At 41.1% G+C, this 18,903-nt stretch overlaps 2 protein-coding genes across 3 annotated transcripts in view; one reads left to right on the forward strand and one right to left on the reverse strand.

The window, feature by feature from the left end:
• The first annotated feature begins 821 nt into the window (after nt 1–821).
• Nucleotides 822–14,340, forward strand: rrn3 (RRN3 homolog, RNA polymerase I transcription factor). The gene is made up of 17 exons (XM_037792267.1): nt 822–1,217; nt 1,586–1,642; nt 2,467–2,556; nt 2,757–2,886; nt 3,138–3,197; nt 3,295–3,358; nt 4,030–4,099; nt 5,473–5,571; nt 6,077–6,172; nt 6,391–6,514; nt 6,758–6,888; nt 7,505–7,635; nt 7,733–7,920; nt 9,629–9,737; nt 10,784–10,936; nt 12,209–12,293; nt 13,576–14,340. Exons 1-17 carry the CDS (start codon nt 1,122–1,124, stop codon nt 13,720–13,722), a joined length of 1,830 nt encoding a protein of 609 aa, XP_037648195.1. The 5' UTR covers nt 822–1,121; the 3' UTR covers nt 13,723–14,340.
• Nucleotides 14,341–15,493: 1,153 nt separating this feature from the next.
• The window catches only part of si:dkeyp-72e1.9 (syntaxin-binding protein 4), an 89,601-nt gene continuing 86,191 nt past the window's right edge, over nt 15,494–18,903 (reverse strand). For both annotated transcript variants that reach the window (XM_037792265.1, XM_037792266.1), the window contains 3 exons: nt 18,640–18,689; nt 18,382–18,512; nt 15,494–16,642 (listed from right to left, as the gene is read on the reverse strand). In XM_037792265.1, coding sequence (XP_037648193.1) covers nt 16,581–16,642; nt 18,382–18,512; nt 18,640–18,689 — 243 coding nt within the window. In that variant the 3' untranslated portion in view covers nt 15,494–16,580. The remainder of the gene's footprint in view (nt 16,643–18,381; nt 18,513–18,639; nt 18,690–18,903) is intronic.

Consider the following 18,903-nt stretch of genomic DNA (forward strand, 5'->3'; position numbering starts at 1 on the left):
TCCTAGTGGTAGTATGAAAAAAAGACAGTGCACTCTGCTACATATTGGCACATATAGCCTGTTACCCTGATATGTAGCCTATTTTATATAGTCTATGAACCTGGAGCAGTAAAACGAGATCCCTCATTCAGAAAAATGTTACCACTTCATATGCAATCTATTGAAGGTTTGCGTGAAACATGCTCCTGTGGAAATAAGTTTGGACCTTGTCATTGACCTAATCGACATCGACAAAGAGGGAGAAGTGGGACAAGCTGTGTATTTGAGTATTCAGCAGCCCTAAACTCATTTTGGGGTTGTCCTCATTCTCTTATTGTTTGATTTCTCCAGATGTATTCATTACAACATGTGAGTTCATTTTTCATACTTCATTCATTTATTGGATATGTGCTGTTTGGTTTTATGATGTCTGTAATCAAAATGGTTCAAGATTCAAGATTCAAGATTCAAGATTCAAGCCCTTTATTGTTATTGTGTAGTACAACGAAATTAGATTGTGACAATCCCATAGGTGCTAAAAAAGATAATACAATAAAAAAAGAGATAGTGCCATATAAATATTAAAAATATATATTTATAAAAGATAATACAATATAAAATATAAAAATACAATATGTATATTGATGAGATGACAGTTTTGCCAGATGACAGTTTTGTCAGATTATTGCTCAAGGGTAACAGTAAACATTTGTTTTGGCTTGGTCACAAAAAGTGTGTGCTTCTCAAGGGTTTAAAGACTCTCCGTTTATAGTTTCTTCCCTGAAGCAGAGAATCACACACTTGTTGGCCGACCGGAACCTATTGCGGTATGAGTCGAGCTCATGGGGAAGACTTTGAATGCGGCACCGGTGTCCCGTATTCACTTCCGTAAACAAGCGGTTCTCTTCCTCCTGTGAACACATGGGCTTAATATTTACGGCTTAGTCGGGCAGTTACTCTCAAAACACTGTAATAACTCTACAAAAATAATTAACGTTGTCCTTAAACACTCGACTGTTAATGACTTTACCGGATAAACATGAAACCAGACCGTCTTTTCCTCCTCCGCTGGATCTCTTAGCGTAAAGACAGCTGACGTTAGATTAACAGCAGCGGTACTGTCTGACTGAGCGCAGTGAAACATGGAGATAGACTCTCGGGACTTTCTGAACTCTCCTCCCGTTAAGACGGTCAGGTTTGGAGGCAGCGTTGTGGAAACGTTAGCTAAACACAAACAGGTGAGTGGAAACATGTCAGTTTGCTTTTATATCGACTAACTTACAAGTTATAAGTTTTCACTGGGGCAGTGGTGACCTAAAGGTTAGAGAAGCGAGCTTGAGACCGGGAGGTCGCCGGTTCAGTCCCCCGGACCGGGGTGGGGAAAGTGAAAAAGCACCTCCCTCATTACCACCACTGAGGCGCCCTTGAGCTAAAAAAAATGCTGTTTAAAGACTGTATTTATTGAAGTGATGAACGTTAACCATTTGAACACTGACATCTCTGGAAGGTGGTAATGATGAATGAGGACGTTTTGTTAAGAAGGGACAGCGTGAACTGGTCGGCAGTTTAACGTGTATGATTTGCTGTTTGTCTTCTTGTTTTGAAGGGAGACTCGAGTGACTACGAACTGCTGAAACACCAGCTGGCTGATCCCGAGATAAAGGTACAGTGGAGCATTACAGTGTGGATCTGTGTATTAACAATAAGCCATGACATGTTTGGCAAGTTTTAACATTTGAAGCTTCAGTAGGCAGAATATTTCTGGCATCATTGGGCAACAATTCCATAATAACCTTTCATCATATTGATTCAAGTGTTGTGAGAGAAAACTAGACTTCTGCATTCCTCATGGCTCTGTTTTCATGCTTTAGAAAATCTAGCCCGTGACGGAAGACTTTGACCAATCACAGGTTATTTCAGAGAGAGAGAGAGTTCCTATTGGCTGTGCTCCAACTGGTGGGCGGTGCTTGGTATTTCTTCAACAGATCTCAACATGCCTGCTGGGTCACAAACTTTCTAATTTTACAGCTAAACAGTACACTACAAGATGATTCTGAAAACATTTGAGGAGAGAAATAGGCATTACAGTAACAGAATATTGATTCATATTTGATCAGCGCCGCCTAGTTTGACCGTTTGATCGGAGTTCGCGAGTGATTGACAGTAATAAGTAGATTGTAGATATCTGAAATGGGAGCTCTTTCTAGTAAGATTCTATTGCAGATATCCAGAATGTTCATTCTAGATATCAAAAATGCAATTGTGAATATCTCGAATTGAAAGCCTAATACACATGAATAGAAACAAGTACCGTGTAACGTGATTTGTCCTAGAGAGAATGATGTTGTGGATATCTGAAAAGTTCTCTATGACTAGGAAGAATTGAATTACAGATATCTGCAATATATATCCAGTCTAGCTTTTAAATGTTAAAACAGCTCGCCATATGTCGTGGGTTTGTTCATAGTGAGCTCTCTCCTCTGACAGGATGCTCAGATCATCAACTGGCTACAGGAATTTCGGAGTTCTGTGACACAGCTAACAAAAGATCATGAACAGCTCATCTATACTATCTTGGTGAGTATGAAAAGACAAGTGGGTGATAGATAGTTTGAACGGTGCTTATTGTAGCTCATCATATTCCACTGCATGAGGGTAGATAAACCACCACGAGGGCCTTGTTAACCAGTTAGATGATAGAAAATGAATGAGCATCTATTATGATTATTGATTAATCAATCAAACTCTCCGCTGGTTGTGCGTGTGTGTTTTTCTAGAGGCTTCCGTGGGTGGGCCGGAGCCAGGCTGTGGTGGAGGAGTACATGGCCTTCCTCAGTAACCTGGTCTCAGCACAGACTGTCTACCTGTGTGCCTGCCTCAAGATGGTGGTCTCCCACTTCACTCCCAGTAGGTTCCCCTGACGGCCGGTACAAGAATCCAAAGTTTATACAGTAAAATACGGAATCCAAGCTCTCACAGTGGTTTCAAAGTAGCTTAGTAATGTTGGTTATCTTAACGTCACTAGTCTGTTGCCTGACTGTCAGTTTGGTGTGAGTTCACATCTGAAGGCATGAAGGATGAACAGTAGCCGTATAATGCGTTTGCTGTATCCCACCATCAGTGACTCATGGAGAAATAACATGTGTGTTTGTTTCCAGAGAGAGTGACCATCTGCGAAGGAGGGGTCGATATCTCCGATTCAGATGATGAAGATGAAAGTAGGTGCCCTCATCCTCAAATTCTCGGACTGAATACAAATAATTGAATGCTGAATGTTAAATACAAACTCTCTACTTCCCCTTTTGATTTGTTAAGACCTCCCCAGAAACTTTAATCAGTGTCACCAGGCGCTGCAGCTCATCACCAGATACGTTCCATCGTAAGTCACTTCTTCTTCTTCTTCTTGTCTTAGTAGGAATGTTTTTACCCATCGGAAGTAAAGATTTACCTTTACACTTTGGTTATGTTCAATTCAATTTATTTTCATATAGTGTCAAATCATAACAGAAGTTATCTCAAGACAGGTTGAGAGACAGAGAGACAGAGAGACAGAGAGAGAGAGATGCACAGCAAACACAATAATAGTACAACAGCTATAATAATAATAGAAATAGGACTAATAATAATCAATAGCAGTGGATATGATACAGTGATAATAGTAACAGAGTAACAGCAGTAATAATAATAGAAATACAATTGCTACTAATAATAATAGCAGTGATAGTATCAGCAATATTAATATAAATAAGGCTGATAATAATGATAGTAGCAGTGGGTGTGAAGCAGGGCCGCGGTAGTAAAGTAAAGTGCAGACAGCTCTAGTATCAATAATTAAAAATAAATAAAAAACAACAGCATTACTGAAAAACCAATGAACATTTTTACTTTGACCGGCTGCTGTCAGTTATTATTACTGTGGATCATTGTTTTTAAAAATGCTGTCTAGCTGTGCACATATGTATAAATACAGTACCAGCATGCATTATGCACCAGTCATTTCCCGCCCTGCTGTTCTGCTCTGTACTGTAAAGGTTTGTCCTCTTCTTTCAGCACGAGTCGCTTTCTGATGCCCATCCTGCAAGAGAACTTCCCCTTTGTACAGAAATCCTCCAGAACCCTGGTGAGAGACGGCTGAACTGTGCCTCACTTCATACACCACTGACAGCACTAATCAGCACGCTCAGAACAGTACTTTACTCGCCACAAAAGCATCCTTTTCATTATGAAAAATATTTTGTCGCTCCGACCTGATACACATTATACATGCATGTACTGTATATTGTAACATATTGTGTACAACATTGTCTCGTACTCCTCTGTCTCTATCTGAACACATATCGGACATAGGCGGGGTCTAGAAAAAGTACAGAACAGTAAATTCTGATCTGCATCATTAAAGGAATATTCATTTCCCAAAATGACCATTTGTATATCCGTTACTCGCCGCGTGTTACCTTGAATTCTTGAAGAGAAGTTTTGTTTTTCTCGCATGCGTCCACGGTGAACGAAGAATCCAAAAAACTGTAGGGCTTAAAAGAGGAGGGAAACTGCACACCCAGTGTCATTCTGATCTCTCCTTCACTCAATGCAACATGTGTTATCAGCTTTACCAGAAACTCTGGTCTGTTTTGGGCCCTTTTGGGATTCTGTGATCTTTGTGTTTTGTTTGTTGAGAGTGTTGACTCCCAGTTGGGGAAACAAGTTAAGTGCCAACCAATTAGGTTACCTGCACTGGGACGATTAGGTGCTATTTGTGCAACAGCTGGCTTGCCTTACAATAGCTTAACGCCTGCAGGCTGTATTTTTGTATTCTATTCATTTGTTGATTTTCAATGAAACCCTTTATACCCATTTCTTTTAGTGTATTTTATTTGGGAAAACTTTAAAGGAGGGTAAAAGGAAAAACACAAACCAATATTTCAGTTTCCTTAATTGTTTGTTAATATAGAGGCATTTGTTCATTATTGAAGAGGCATTTGTTCATTATTATTATTAAGAAGGCATTTTATTTTATATTATTATGTGGATGGGAACAGTTTTTCAGTCTTCTGACTGAACAACTAAAGTCTGGGGAACTCAGTACCGCCACAAAATGTCTTGATGAATTTCAGTAAGTGGGGGCCGTGTTTAACAACAGCAAAACTGTATCAAAACATCCGTTTACAAACTCTCAGACTATAATCCCAAACACATGCACCTTCGCTAAAACCTGACTATTAAAACACTTCCTCGCGTTTTCGTGAAGATGCATGTGTCAGGGAAGTAGCGAGCGTACGACTGGATAAGTTGAGACTTGGATCATGCTGCACAAGTTGTGTTAGAGTTTGTAATTCATCAAGACTCCCGTTTTTTGGATTCTTCGTTCGCCATGGAGGCATGTGAGAAAAACTAAGTTTTCTTCACGAATTCGAGATAACACGCGGTGAATAATTGATAAAGTATTAGTTTGACACAGTAGTGTTCTGTTGATTGATGGTTTGTTGCTCTCTACAGGAATGTTACGTCCACAACCTCCTGAGGGTCACCACGTACATACCGTCAATTCGACGAGACATACTGGAGGTGATCATCGGAAGGATGCTCAAACTGGATGTAAGCAGTTCAACTCCAAATAGAAGGGTTATATTCAACAGGCTCTGTGGAAGGTGGATATGGTCTCTGGAGGCAGGAAACCCCCGGTGGCTCTGTTTGTCTTCAGTGAGGTTGTCACTGAGCTTTAGCTATTTGTATTTGTAGCGGAAAGATGTGTAAGAGGCCTTCCTGTTGTGCCAAATTGCTCCTGAAGGCTGTGCCATCGGTGTGCGAATGAGTATTCAGATTAGATCCTGATGGGCAGGTTAACACCTCGCATGGCAGCCTCTGCCATCAGCGTATGAATGTGTGTGTGTGTGTGTGAATGGGTGAATGCCGACATGTAGCGTAAAGCGCTTTGAGTGGTCGGAAGACTGGAAAGGAGCTATCGAAATACAAATCCATTTGCTGTTTACCATACCTGATGTCCTCCACTGGAAGATAGTGCAGTTTGTGTGTCTACTCCTCCTGTCTGTAACTGTGTGTGTGTGTGTGTGTGTGTGTGTGTGTGGGTGGTATATTTCAGGTGAGTGCATCTCGGTCAGACATTGAGGAGGCAGAGGAGAATGCAGTGCGGAACCAGCGGGCAGAGGAGCGCAGTGAGGAAGGACTCTTTGACATGGTAACAACCAGCACTGGTTTGATGGTTCCTCTGGGTTGCATATCAACATATCACAATAGATAACGAGAAGCGGACCAGGGTGTGTTGTCTTTGTACAGTTTGTTAAAATGAACCCTGATTGCTTTCTCTATTTGTTCAAAAAAAGAAGCCATCCTTTATTCCTCCATCCTTGACTCTGTGTGTGTGTGTGTGTGTGTGTGTGTGTGTGTATCTATCAGGATGAGGACATGTCTGCAGATCAGCCCTCCAGGCCGGCTGTGATGGCCCACCCGGTGGCTGATAGGCTGGACACTCTCATGGCTGTACTGATGGCTTACATCAAGGACGTCTGCCATGTCAACGGTAGCTGAATAACACAGCTTTCACAGAGTTGAGCCCATATTTCCATTAACAGGACTGATCAATAACAGGAAGGGTTTAGGAAGGCTCTGACTGAGTGAAATATATTTGAAAGAATATTTTTTTGAATCCAAGAAAATGTAAAATGTACTTTTTTTTGTGCTTGGAAGCTTTTGCATCCTTGTGTAGTGAATGTTTTTTTGGCTGTTAGTGTGTCATCCTCTTCCTCTGTTTTCTCTCTCTCAGGCTCTTTTCACGTGGAAAGAACTAAGGATCTGTACAGAGAGTTGTTGAGTGTGTTTGACAAGCTCATTCTGCCAACACATGCCTCCTGCCATGTCCAGTACACACTCTTCTACCTCTGCAGCTTCAGAGTGGTCAGTGCTTCCCACACTGTGCATGAGTCTATGTGTAACGATGATAGGGAAAAAGCAGTATGTAGCGTTTCACCTTCAGTAAAATTCTGTATACAGCTTGTTCCAGTGCCCCCAGTGGCTTTTTTAAAAAAAAAAAAACATGTGTCCTTTGCTTTCATTTGAGAAAAAAAAATCAAAAGCCAAAATTTAGAAATGATAATTGTAAAGTGTGAAAATGATTTGTGGTAAGTGGATATGTCAGTCAGTATGTCGATGGAGAACTTCACTTTTCATACAGCCAGTCACATGACACACAACTAATTAGCATACAGCAGTAACCGTCATCATTCAGTGGCTGACGGTGACATTTATAATTCAAAATAGTTCTTGAGCTATACAATACAAAATGTGTAAACACTCAAACATTCACTGTATGTTACACTTACCCACAATCAAGTGTAAACTGACCAAACTGACTTAATCCCCTCTGCTGCTTGTCCTGTACACTTTTAGAAAATGGATTCTTTTTTTCTTATGAAGACCAGGTCTATTTGACTTATTTCATCTACTCTGATGCTCCTTTATGAGACGAGGCCTATCTGGACTCCTGTATGTACTGTACTCTCTGTGTCCCCAGGCCTTGGCCGAGGCCCTCCTGGATCACCTGTGGAAGATCCTGCAGAGTCCCGCTCAGCCCGCTGTCCTCCGCCAGGCCGCCGCAGGGTACCTGGGGAGCTTCCTGGCCCGAGCCAAGTTCATCCCCGTGCTGTGAGTTCATTTAAAGAACACAAAAAGCCAAAGCGAGCAGCTTACTCCTCTGTAACCAATGTTCTAATCCAGTGTCCTCCTCCCCCTCTGTGGTCAGCACTGTGAGGGCCTGTCTGGACCTGCTGCTCTCCTGGATCCATCGCTACATCGACAGCCAAGACAGCAGCGGCAGACAAGCCTGCTGCGACATCAGCCTGCACGGACCCTTCTACACCGCCTGCCAGGCCGTCTTCTACACACTCATCTTCAGACACAGAGCCATGCTGGAGGGCAACATGAAGAAAGGTACACACACCTGTGATCTCACTCCGTCTCATCTGCTGCTCGTCTGAATGTCTGCGTTTCATACAGTTCTGACATCACAGTCGGTTCTTAAAATGTGTCAAACCACACAGACCAACCAAACAACCAATCCAAGCTCATCAGTGTACGAAATTGGCTTTTAAAATACAAGATTTCTACATTTTAACCCTCTGAGACCCACGCGGACCCATATTTTTGTCATTTTTAGGGGGAGATAGCAGATCAACAGTAGATGTCACATAGAAGTGGTGTACATCATCTGAAAGCTGAGAACCTGAAGATTAATTTGAAATGCACTGTGTGTCAAATTGTTCTAAAATATCAGAAATAAACACTAATTAATTAATGAATTAAAATAAATAGTGAAAGTACACAAGGGCTTAGAACATTATGATCAGCAATTTTTGGGTTGATACCGTTTGTTACAAAGATTTGTTGTTAATTTAACCATTTCTACCACTTAACATTTGATAAAAATTATCACAAACAACCACATTAAGATACCAAGAACCTTGAGGAACACCATAGAAAAAGCCATGCTGTGATTTGGTATCAAAAACTTTTGACATTTGGAGATTTCTGCAAGAATTGCATTGTTTTCGGAAATTGGATGGCGAGCACTTCTGTTGTGTAAACTGCTCAGAAACCCCCTTATTGTCAATCTAGCTAGGAAAGCCATCCATCCTCTCAATGCTCTAGGTCTCTAGTTTGTGGCTGTAAAGTTTCATGAGGCTGTGGTTATCCTAGAGGTCACCACAGGTCATTTTATACAGTGAGGTCAAGTTTAAAAAAAATGGTCTCACTACAATGAAATGGCTACTATGGAGACTAACATCATCACACATGAATACAGTTGGGCTCATTGGATCCACAAGAGTCTCAGCTTTACGGTGATACCCAATTTATGTAATTCCAAGACTGTTTAGGGACCCCAGTATGCAGAAATATACAAATACACCATTAGAATAGACTCGTGGGTACCCATAGAACCCATTTTCATTCACATATCTTGAGGTCAGAGGTCAACGGAACCCTTTGACAATGGCCATGACTTTTTTTCCTCGCCAGAATTTAGCCTAAATTTGGAGTGTTATTTAGCCTCCTTCCTGACAAGCTAGTATGACATTTTGGTATTTTTGGTACCCATGGATTCCTTAGGTTTTCCCAGTTTTGTGTAATATATGTATCTTCACTCTAGCTCTAAAACTAAACCTGCTACAGCCTCTGAAAGACAGTAAAACCGGTAGGGTCTCAGGGGGAATAGGATAGGATAATAGGATTTAACAAAATCACAAACTGCTGAAAAACCCATTCACACCAGGGATTTAGGATTAAGTGCAAGCGAGACATATTAGTGAGTGTTACATGATTTATCAAGTGAACTGATGATACATTCTGATTCTCAAATAGAAGCACAACAGAGTAGAAAATAATATTTGATTCAGGTGCTTTTGCTTGTTCAATATCACAAATTTAATGAAAATCAAGCCATTAAATCTAGTGTATACATTTTCAAAAATAACCTCAAGTAACAGTCATGTGATATTTTCAAATAGCCAACTTTGCCAGCCAACAGCCCAAAATAAAATAAAAAAAAAACATGGCAGCAAATCTACATTAAATAATGATATCAGAGCATGTCGTTTTATAACAAGCAATAACCAGATGTCCCTCTTTGTTTGTGTGACAGGTCTGGAGTACCTGCAGAGTCTGAACCTGGAGCGGGTGGTGATGTGTCAGCTGAACCCCCTCAAAGTGTGCCTGCCTTCAGTCACCAGCATGTTTGCTGCCATCACCAGGTACACACATCCTGTCCCTGCTCTGTCATGGGCTCCAGTCATCCATGCTGACATGCACCATGCTGAGTGGGTTTAATTCTAATAGTAATTACCGGCTTCCGTCCTGTAAATGCATTTAGATTAACTACCAGCTGGTTGTTATTTTTCTGAACGTTCGGATATCTTCTTCTCTCCTCAGATGTTTTCAGAAACATCTTGTAGTGTACTGTTTAGCTGTAAAATGAGAAAGTTTGTGACCCGGCAGCCATGTTGAAAACAGTCGTGCCAAAACTAAGCATCGCCCACCGGCCGGAGCAAACTTTCTCATTTTACAGATAAACAGTACACTACAAGATGTTTCTGGAAACATTTGAGGAGAGAAATAGGCATTAACGTAACAGAATATTGATTCATATTTGATCAGCGCTGCCTAGTTTGATCGTTAGGTCGGAGTTCACGAGCTTTGCGAGCAGTGATTGACAGCTGCTTGAGAGACTGCCTGCCTCTGTTTTCCTTTGGCACTGTGAAATCTTGCAAATCCATAATCATGGAAATCCCACTTGAATGCTCATGCAAACAAAGGCAGGCATATTAAAGCGTTTAACTTATAACAGGCATCAGTTCACACAGTGAAAGGGAGATGATTATTCATTGAATAAAACATCACAGCTCTACCTCAACATGCCCCCACAGTCAATAATTCAAGTGCTGTTGGAGGTAGGAGATATATCCAATATACTCAATGTATTGCGGCTTGTTCTACGTGGGCTGTAGTAAATGACTTTCGCCAACATCACTCACTCACTCCCTCACTCACTCACTCATCTCATCTTCAAACTCTTATCCGGGGTCGGGTCGCGGGGGCAACAGCTCCAGCAGGGGACCCCAAACTTCCCTTTCCCGGGCCACATTAACCAGCTCTGACTGGGGGATCCCGAGACGTTCCCAGGCCGGTGTGGAGATATAATCTATTGAGATATTATCTATAAGCCATATTACCCAGCCCTAGTTGGAGGTTTCCCTCCCTGGTTTCATTCACAGCAGCCGTTGTATTTGTGTGTTTTCAGGACGTATCAGGTGGTGTTCTGCTACACCATCATAGAGAGGAACAATCGCCTCGTGCTGCCGGTTGTCCGCAGCTCTGCAGGAGGAGACAGTGTGAGCACCAACACCAACCCTCTGGACAGCTTCTTCCCCTTCGACCCCTACCTGCTCAAGAGGTACACTGGCTGACTATTCTCTGTGATGAAATGGTTTTGGGGTGAATCGCTAACACTTATCTTTCTGTCCTCTGACCCAGTTTTGACCCAGTGGTGCTACATTTCAAACTACGTTTTAATGGCTTCAGTGGGAAGCTGATTAGACGGCTAAGCATTCAGCCTTCACCTTAACCTCTTCCAAAGAAATACAAATGTATTGGAAACCGTTGAAAGAAAAACTCTTATCTAATGTTAATCTTTAAAGGGATAATCTCATCCATCTGTGACATTAAAATCCAGGTAAAGCAACAAAAAAAAAATGTGTTGAGTTTGTGACACCACAGGAAAATGTGTTATTAACCATCCAGCCAAATTTGAAACATTACAAATATTGCCAAGTATATAGAATTAGTAGGGCTGTCAGTCGATTAAGAGAGTTAATCGGGTTTAATCGCATATTTTTTTATCTGTTCAAAATGTACCTTAAAGGGAGATTTGTCAAGTATTTAATACTCTTATCAACAGGCGAGTGGGCAAATATGTTGCTTTATGCAAATGTTTGTATATATTTATTATTGGAAATCAATTAACAACACAAAACAATAACAAATATTGTCCAGAATCCCTCACAATATGTTCGGTCAGTAGGGCTGTACTGAATGTCATTTTTTTTGCTGCAAATGTCTGTCATCATATTTTATGTCATCACCCTAAAAATGAGAAAAACATGATTTTTTTGTTATGATATGATATTGTGGTTTATATAAATGTAGTTTATGGTGCCACTAGACCGCACCTTTAATACAGGCCTCTGTTTTTGTGTTTTTTGACCGCAGTGAAAATGTTGTTTTTGAAAAGAATGAACGCCAACAAATATGGATTAAAGCAGGATATTTTGTTAGATAAAGCCACGTTGGGAATTTTGGAAATTATTACATCTATCTTTTTTTTTTAATTCTCTCTAAGAATCAGAAATTGCCCTTGTCACTGACACCTGTCGCCGTTAAGTCAACGAGAGTCAGTAAAACGATGACATTTTGAACAGACATGGATGTAAACTGCAACCTGACAGGTTGGCGGAGGGATACAACTGTGAGGTGGAAATTTTTAGTTTTGTTGCTAACTTGTGAAATGTTCATAAATGATAGTTCCTAGAAGACAGTGTGTCCTGTGGGAAACAGGAGGTGTTGGACTCCATCTAGCAGGTCTGGACAAGGAAACTCAAACTGCACGAACAAAGATCTCAAAGATGTGTGTGTGTGTGTGTGTGTGTGTGTGTGTGTTTGTGTGCAGGTCTGGTCAGCTGATTGAGCCACTGTACCAGGTCTGGGAGGAACTATCAGATACAGAGCTGCTTCCCACCAAAACACGACAACAGGTGATTACTATTTACTATTTACTATTGCTCTGCCATAAAGTTGGGGGATTTTTTTTTTAAGTATTAGGGACTACTAACCATTATTTTTTATTATCGATTATTTTCTTGTTTAATCATTTTGTCCATAAAATGTCAGAAAATAGTAAAAACCCATTACTGTTTCACAGAGCCCAAAGGACTTACTCAGATGTCTTGATTTGTTCCACCAACAGTCCAAATCCCAAAGACATACACTCAATTAAACAACTGTATAAAGCAGAGAAACACAGTGGAGAAGCTGGAACTACAGAATGATGATGTCTTTTCTGTGGGCAAAATGACATATGATTTATGATTAAATGATTATAAAACATAGTTGTTGATTTAAAGCTAGGGTTGGTTATCTTCTTCTTCAGAAACATTTTTTGTGATATTAGTTGAAATTCTCATCACATCCCGACAATAAATCAATAAATCAAATGCTCTGACAAAAAAAAGAAAAAATGTGGTATCTGTGACTGTCGCAGGACGGTAATAACCCCGTCCAATCAGGTCATTCAGCCCGAATGAGCCCCAATTGCGCGTCACCGGAGTCTTCCACAAGCTGCTAGCTTGCTAGCTGTGAGTACTAACAATAGCCATGTTCATTGTTTATGTTCATGATGATAATTTAGGGGGAGTGTCCTTGGAGGGACGGACCGTCAGTGTTGCCGACTCGGCGACTTTCTCTCTAGATTTAGGGACTTCTGGAGCTAGTGCTGCTACTTTCATTGATAAAGAGTTGGCAACACCGGGCTGAGTGTTTTGTTCGGATCATTTTTAAAGTCTAGCGTACTCCTGCTAGTTTCTCAAGATTACCAACCCTAATCTTTAATTTGATCATTTTTAATGAATTAATCGACTAATCATTTCAGCACTTACATTAATCATCAGTATGAAAGCTGCACAGGTTGAAAAATCCTGTCTTTTAGTCTGTAATATAGGTTGACACTTAAAAACACAGGATCTTACACTTCCCATAATGCAACTGCTTAGTGTCTGGTCTTTCAAACCCCACAACTTGGTATTTGTAGTCTGCAAGCCCCAAGCTGAGATGACAAAGCTCCTTCAGAGCCACTGAAGACATTAGACAGCTGTTTTCCTACTCCCTGTGACATTGACATATAGGATTGGTGTAAAACTGGTTGAGTGTGTCTTTAAGACCCCTTTCACTGTGCTGAGATTAAGTAAACATATGTGATGATGTAAGAAAAAATACATGGTGATATTAACTGTGGTTGTGTTGCTTGGTTTGTCTTGTCAGGGCTCGAGGGAGGACGAGGATGACTTCCTGTGCGGGGAGACGGCCCAGATCGAGTGCATCGTGGGAATGACACCCAGCTCCTACGACTCCAACCTCCGCAGCCCGAGCAGCATAGGTTCACCCCCCATGGCCTTCCAAAGACCCTGATGCTGCACATTACAAGCAGTTTATAAGTATCCAAACACAAACTGAAGAACACGTGAAGCCAGTCACACTTGAAGAGATGTGACTGATCTCGATTCATACAAGAACGCTCATCTGGGGAATTATAGGTCTACACAGTCTGAGTCAAACTTTTTACACTTTTTACTTTTATGATTTATCACAGTTCAGGCCGTGTCGGCACATGCAAAATCTCCAATGAAAGCAACAGCATCACTGAGAGAGCCCCAAACTCCTGATGATCAGAGAGTGAGCAAATACTGTGACGAGGTATCTTAAGATTGAAATGAACTCTACATGGAACTGTTTAGGGGCCCTCAGCATTTTGTCTGCTTGTTCTGTATGGGAGAAAATTCAACTCAGATTGAATAGAGTTTGAGAAGCTGGAATATTGTGTGGGCAGTAAAATATTATATTGTATATATTGTTGTAAGGCTGTTGTATTTGTTTATCTATGAAACCGCTGCTGGGCTCATCACAAAGCTCAACAGGAAACTGGAGACGGTGGACACACACACACACACACACACACACACACACACACACACACACACAGCCACTAATGATAGTAATGCAATAAAGCTCATTAAACAAACTTCAAAACAAAAGGAGATGGAGTGACATGTGATGATACATCAAAAATATACACAAGCTGCCGCAATCAGCAAAGAGAGAGAAAGAGAGAAGGTCCAGCTCAGCTCAGCACGGAGACAGTGGAGGGTGCAGATGGTGTTGATGGGACGGTTACCAAATCTAAAAATCCCCCCAAAAACTGCTCATTTTACAGTTTATCACAACACACATCACAACCTGTTGCTGGTTGCTATTAGAAGAGTAAAACAGCTGAATCCAGAGTTATTCTCCTTCCCCCGTTCTTGGGATCGAGCCCCAGACCGAAGGCTTAAAGGAAATGCTAGAGTTCTTGCTCTATAGAGAGTCGAAGTCCCGCCCCTTCCGGTGGATCACCATGGAACCCTTTCTTCAGAAAAAATATGAACGGTAGTCAACGGAGAGAGATATATTTTTGATCCCGTTTGAATTGCGCCATGAATCATACACATGTTAATATCATTTTTCAAGTCAAGAAAGTCTTGACATGAATCATTACACCCCTAATACTATACTATTCTTTTCATGGACATTTTCGACATACTATACTTTGAGTTTTTTCGACATAATATAAGATGATTTTTTTTCGACATACTATACTTTGATTTTTTTTGACATAATATGTTTTTCTTTCGACATACTATACTTTCAGTTTTTTCGACATGCTATAAGATGATTTTTTCGATATTTCATAAAGACCTTTTTTCATGAAAATTTTCGACATATACTGGATTTTTTTCATGACATTTTTCAACATATATTATGACTTTTTTTTGACATATGACCTTTTTTTCATGACATTTCATGAAAATCTTCGACATACTATACTATGTGTGGTCTGATGTCATTGAGATTTCTGTAGATTAAGGTGAAATCATGTTTCCTTTCTGCACCACAACCTTGTGTGAATACCTTCTGTGCTTCCTTTAGTAGCACGTCTGTTTGATACAAACACCGGCAGTGTCTGCAGTAAAGACTAGTAGGTAGTATGTGAGAGGCTTTAGTTCCTTCTGTGGGGAAACTGTAGGCTGTTAGACAGCTCATGTTTCATATCTCAGATCAGTTTATAAACTCAGGTAAACATGGTTTTAGTACTGTCAGTAGTGGAAATGAAATGTCAGGAAACTGGAATAAACACAACATCAAATCCAGTCAGCAGTTAGTCCTTTAATATAAAACAGTAACAGAAAGATATGAGGCCACACCAAAGATGAAATCTTGTTAAAGTACAGGACATGTCAGTATTTTGAAAAGCTGTCCGTATAAATCAAATGAATGTTCCACATGTAGCCTATGACTGATGTCTGCCTAGACTCCGTGACTACCAAACACAGGTTTACACAGCAGGAGCTATACAGCAACATTAAAGCCACTCCTGGATGCAGGAGACACGTCAACATGAACCATGCAGTATGAAGCCACACGAGTCCAGTACCTCTGAATACTTCATTCTTTGCCTTCCGTTAATGAATAAGGGCACGAGGAGAGTTATCGAGATGGACAAAAGGGACACTGTTGGGTTTTTTTTTTCCTACTCTTTTGCTCAACAGTTCATAACCCCTGTGGCAGACGGAGGCAGATGGCAGCGAGTTATTATGACACAGAGGAAGACTGAGACAGACCAGCGCTGGATTGTCCTTTCCAAGCTAACAAGTCCTCTTATACATGCAATCCATGGAGTGAGTCTGTGTGTGTGTGTGTGTATGTAGGAGGGGTGGTGGTTAGGGGGGTTAGAAAAGAGGTCAGGGAGGAGTATTAACAAGGTTCACAGCAGCATGTGTGTGTTGTGGACTTGGTCATGCAGTTCCTCCAACACCACCTGCTGTCAGAGTAACACAAAAGAGAATTCCAGCGGACCTTTTTATTTGGCAGAGCACTTCTCATAGAGACTTCTGTACACGTATTATCGGCGAATGATGAGAGTCCGGCTGGGTCACGGCTGAGCGTGACACGCCACCCCCCACTGCTGAACCCTCCGTAAAGACTGTCGAATGTTTCAAAAGAAGACACTAATTAGACGTGTGCGAGCAAAGCTTTGGCATTAAAACACCGGCTGTGTTGTGTTCTATCTGTCACTGTCGACTGAGGATTTGAATTTATTGAAGTGATGTCATTATTTTGAGAAGGTGTATTGGATGGCGTCCGGTCTGTTGACTACGGTGTAGTCCATCTAGGGGTGGAGGGGTTTCAGCCTGCCCAGGTCCTCCTCTCAAAGTCCTCTGGCTCTTTGCTGTTCAGATATGATGAGAGTCCACAGCATCTGGGACTGATGCTGCCTCCAACGCGCTCACTGACGCTGCGGATCGATCACAGGTGGAAAGGAAAAGACTTTCAGTAACGCTAACAATCATCATCATCATCATGTAACTCTGCATCACATTAAAACAAGAGACAGTCTGATGTTCCAAAAACTGATGTAGCAGCACCGGACAACATCTTAACCCCGTTCACTCAGGTATGTTGATGATGGTGACGTATGCTCATCTATTGGGCTAAAAAGCTGTTACAGCATGCACCTTCTAATATCGGGCACATCACCTACATGCCATTTTGTCTGGAAAGTAGATCTATCAGTGTATCAACACTGACAGTTTCTCTAACCAGCTAATCAGAACAAATCCTTCACTTTCGCTTTCACAAAATAGCAAAATTCAATCCACAGGCTGCCATGGAATTAGCGGAGCTTTCTTAGAGGAGAATTTTAAAAATTGTAACACAGAAATTCAAAATCAAATCAAATCAGTAATAGACAAATTGTCAGCATGTTGCTTGTTCCATCTGCCACTTTAATATTATGGGATGTAATGAACAATATAACCTGTAGCAGACCTTTTTCTTTCGTGTTAGACCCGTGGTTCCTAAACTGACAGACACAGACCTGTGTAACTGATAACCTGTGTAACAAATATTAATTGCTGGACGATGTCATCGATAATGTTATCAATGACATCGGTGCTTTTCCTGCTCTGACAAGTCAAAGTTTCTGCTGTGGAAAAAGGTCGGATTCATTTGGAAACAATATATATGAACGAGTGCTCTGATGCTGCAATGCTATCGTGCAATCAGGTTAGCTAGATTAAAGGTCCCATATCATGCCTATTTTCAGGTTCATACTTGTATTTTGTGTTTTTTTTTGTTGTTTACATGCTGTAATGTTTCAAAAAAAAAATTATTTTCCTCATACTGTCTGCTTGAATATGCCTGTATTTACCCTCTACTTGAAGCGCTCCGTTTCAGCTAATTTCAACAGAATTGCAACGGAATTCCGTTGCTAGGCAACAGTTTGGGTCCATATTTACTTCCTGTCAGCTGATGTCATTCACATCCACTGCAATTGGAAATAAACTGGGACCCATTTAGAATGTTTACGTTTAAAACTGTGAAATGGTCTAAATATCGTACATTTGTGACATCACAAAATTACGTAAATCCTGACTGCTTTTTTCAAACACACAGTTTCTGAATACGGGCTGTGTTTATTTCTCTGTGGATTGAGGATTTCGATACTTTCACAGTATTAGTAAAGCACTTAAACCTGCTTTATAATATAAAAGACATGAACACCTCACTTTTTACAATATGGGACCTTTAACATTTATTCGGCTTCCAAAGTGGAGCATGACAGAAAAAGTTTGGACCTCTGAGCTACATCGTACCACCTCAGAATAATTATATAGAATTATATATAAACTAAAATTACCGCCCTGCGTTTTGTATGCCTCTGTGTCAGTTCACATCCACGTCTGTCCAAAATGTCATCACTTCATCATTTTATACTGTTAGCGACATTTGTGTGAAATTGTCATAATTAGCATATGAATTCTTGAGGCCAAAAAATGTGTTTTGTGAAGTTGCGGTGACCTTTGACCTTCGACCACCAAATTCGAATGAGTTCAGCGTGGAGGCATAATAAAATTAGCCAAACGATTAATTGATTACCAAATTTGGTTTCAGAATGAATCTCTTATTTTAATGGATTCATCTACTAATTATCTCAGCTCCAGTGTTGTTTGTCCTGAGTACTCCGGTCTGTACCTTTGTCATCAGCAGTGGGGCTGCAGACTCCCGCCACCAGCTCTTTGGCCTCCACAGCCAGTTGGAAGGCGGAATCAGGAAGTGGTGACGGTGTGTCGGGGCTGTCGGTGGCTGGAGATGACCTGTTGCTCCTGATATACACAACACACACACACACACACACACACACACACACACACACAGGAAGAGTGCTTACTGCAGGGCTCCTCACTAATAAATGGGATGTTGAGCAGTAGATGTTCAGAGTCGGTCTCTTACCCGCCTTCTCCTCCAAACAGGCTGGGTGTTGTCAGCACTTTGTGGACGTTCTAAGGACAGAGATAATAATGTGAGAGCTGTGTATTGTTTTCTTTAATAACACTGAACACCGGTACGGACGTCAGCTCTTCATGTGACACCAAAACAAGGAACTCAAGGTCAAAAAGAGAGAGAAGGTGGTGAAGTGAAAGCTGAAGGGGGGCTCTGATTTTATAGCCTGAATGAGAGGCAGACTGGGACTCCTGTAGACCTGACCTGGAGACC

The sequence above is a fragment of the Sebastes umbrosus genome, chromosome 14 (assembly GCF_015220745.1).
Source record: "Sebastes umbrosus isolate fSebUmb1 chromosome 14, fSebUmb1.pri, whole genome shotgun sequence".
Taxonomy (NCBI): domain Eukaryota; kingdom Metazoa; phylum Chordata; class Actinopteri; order Perciformes; family Sebastidae; genus Sebastes; species Sebastes umbrosus.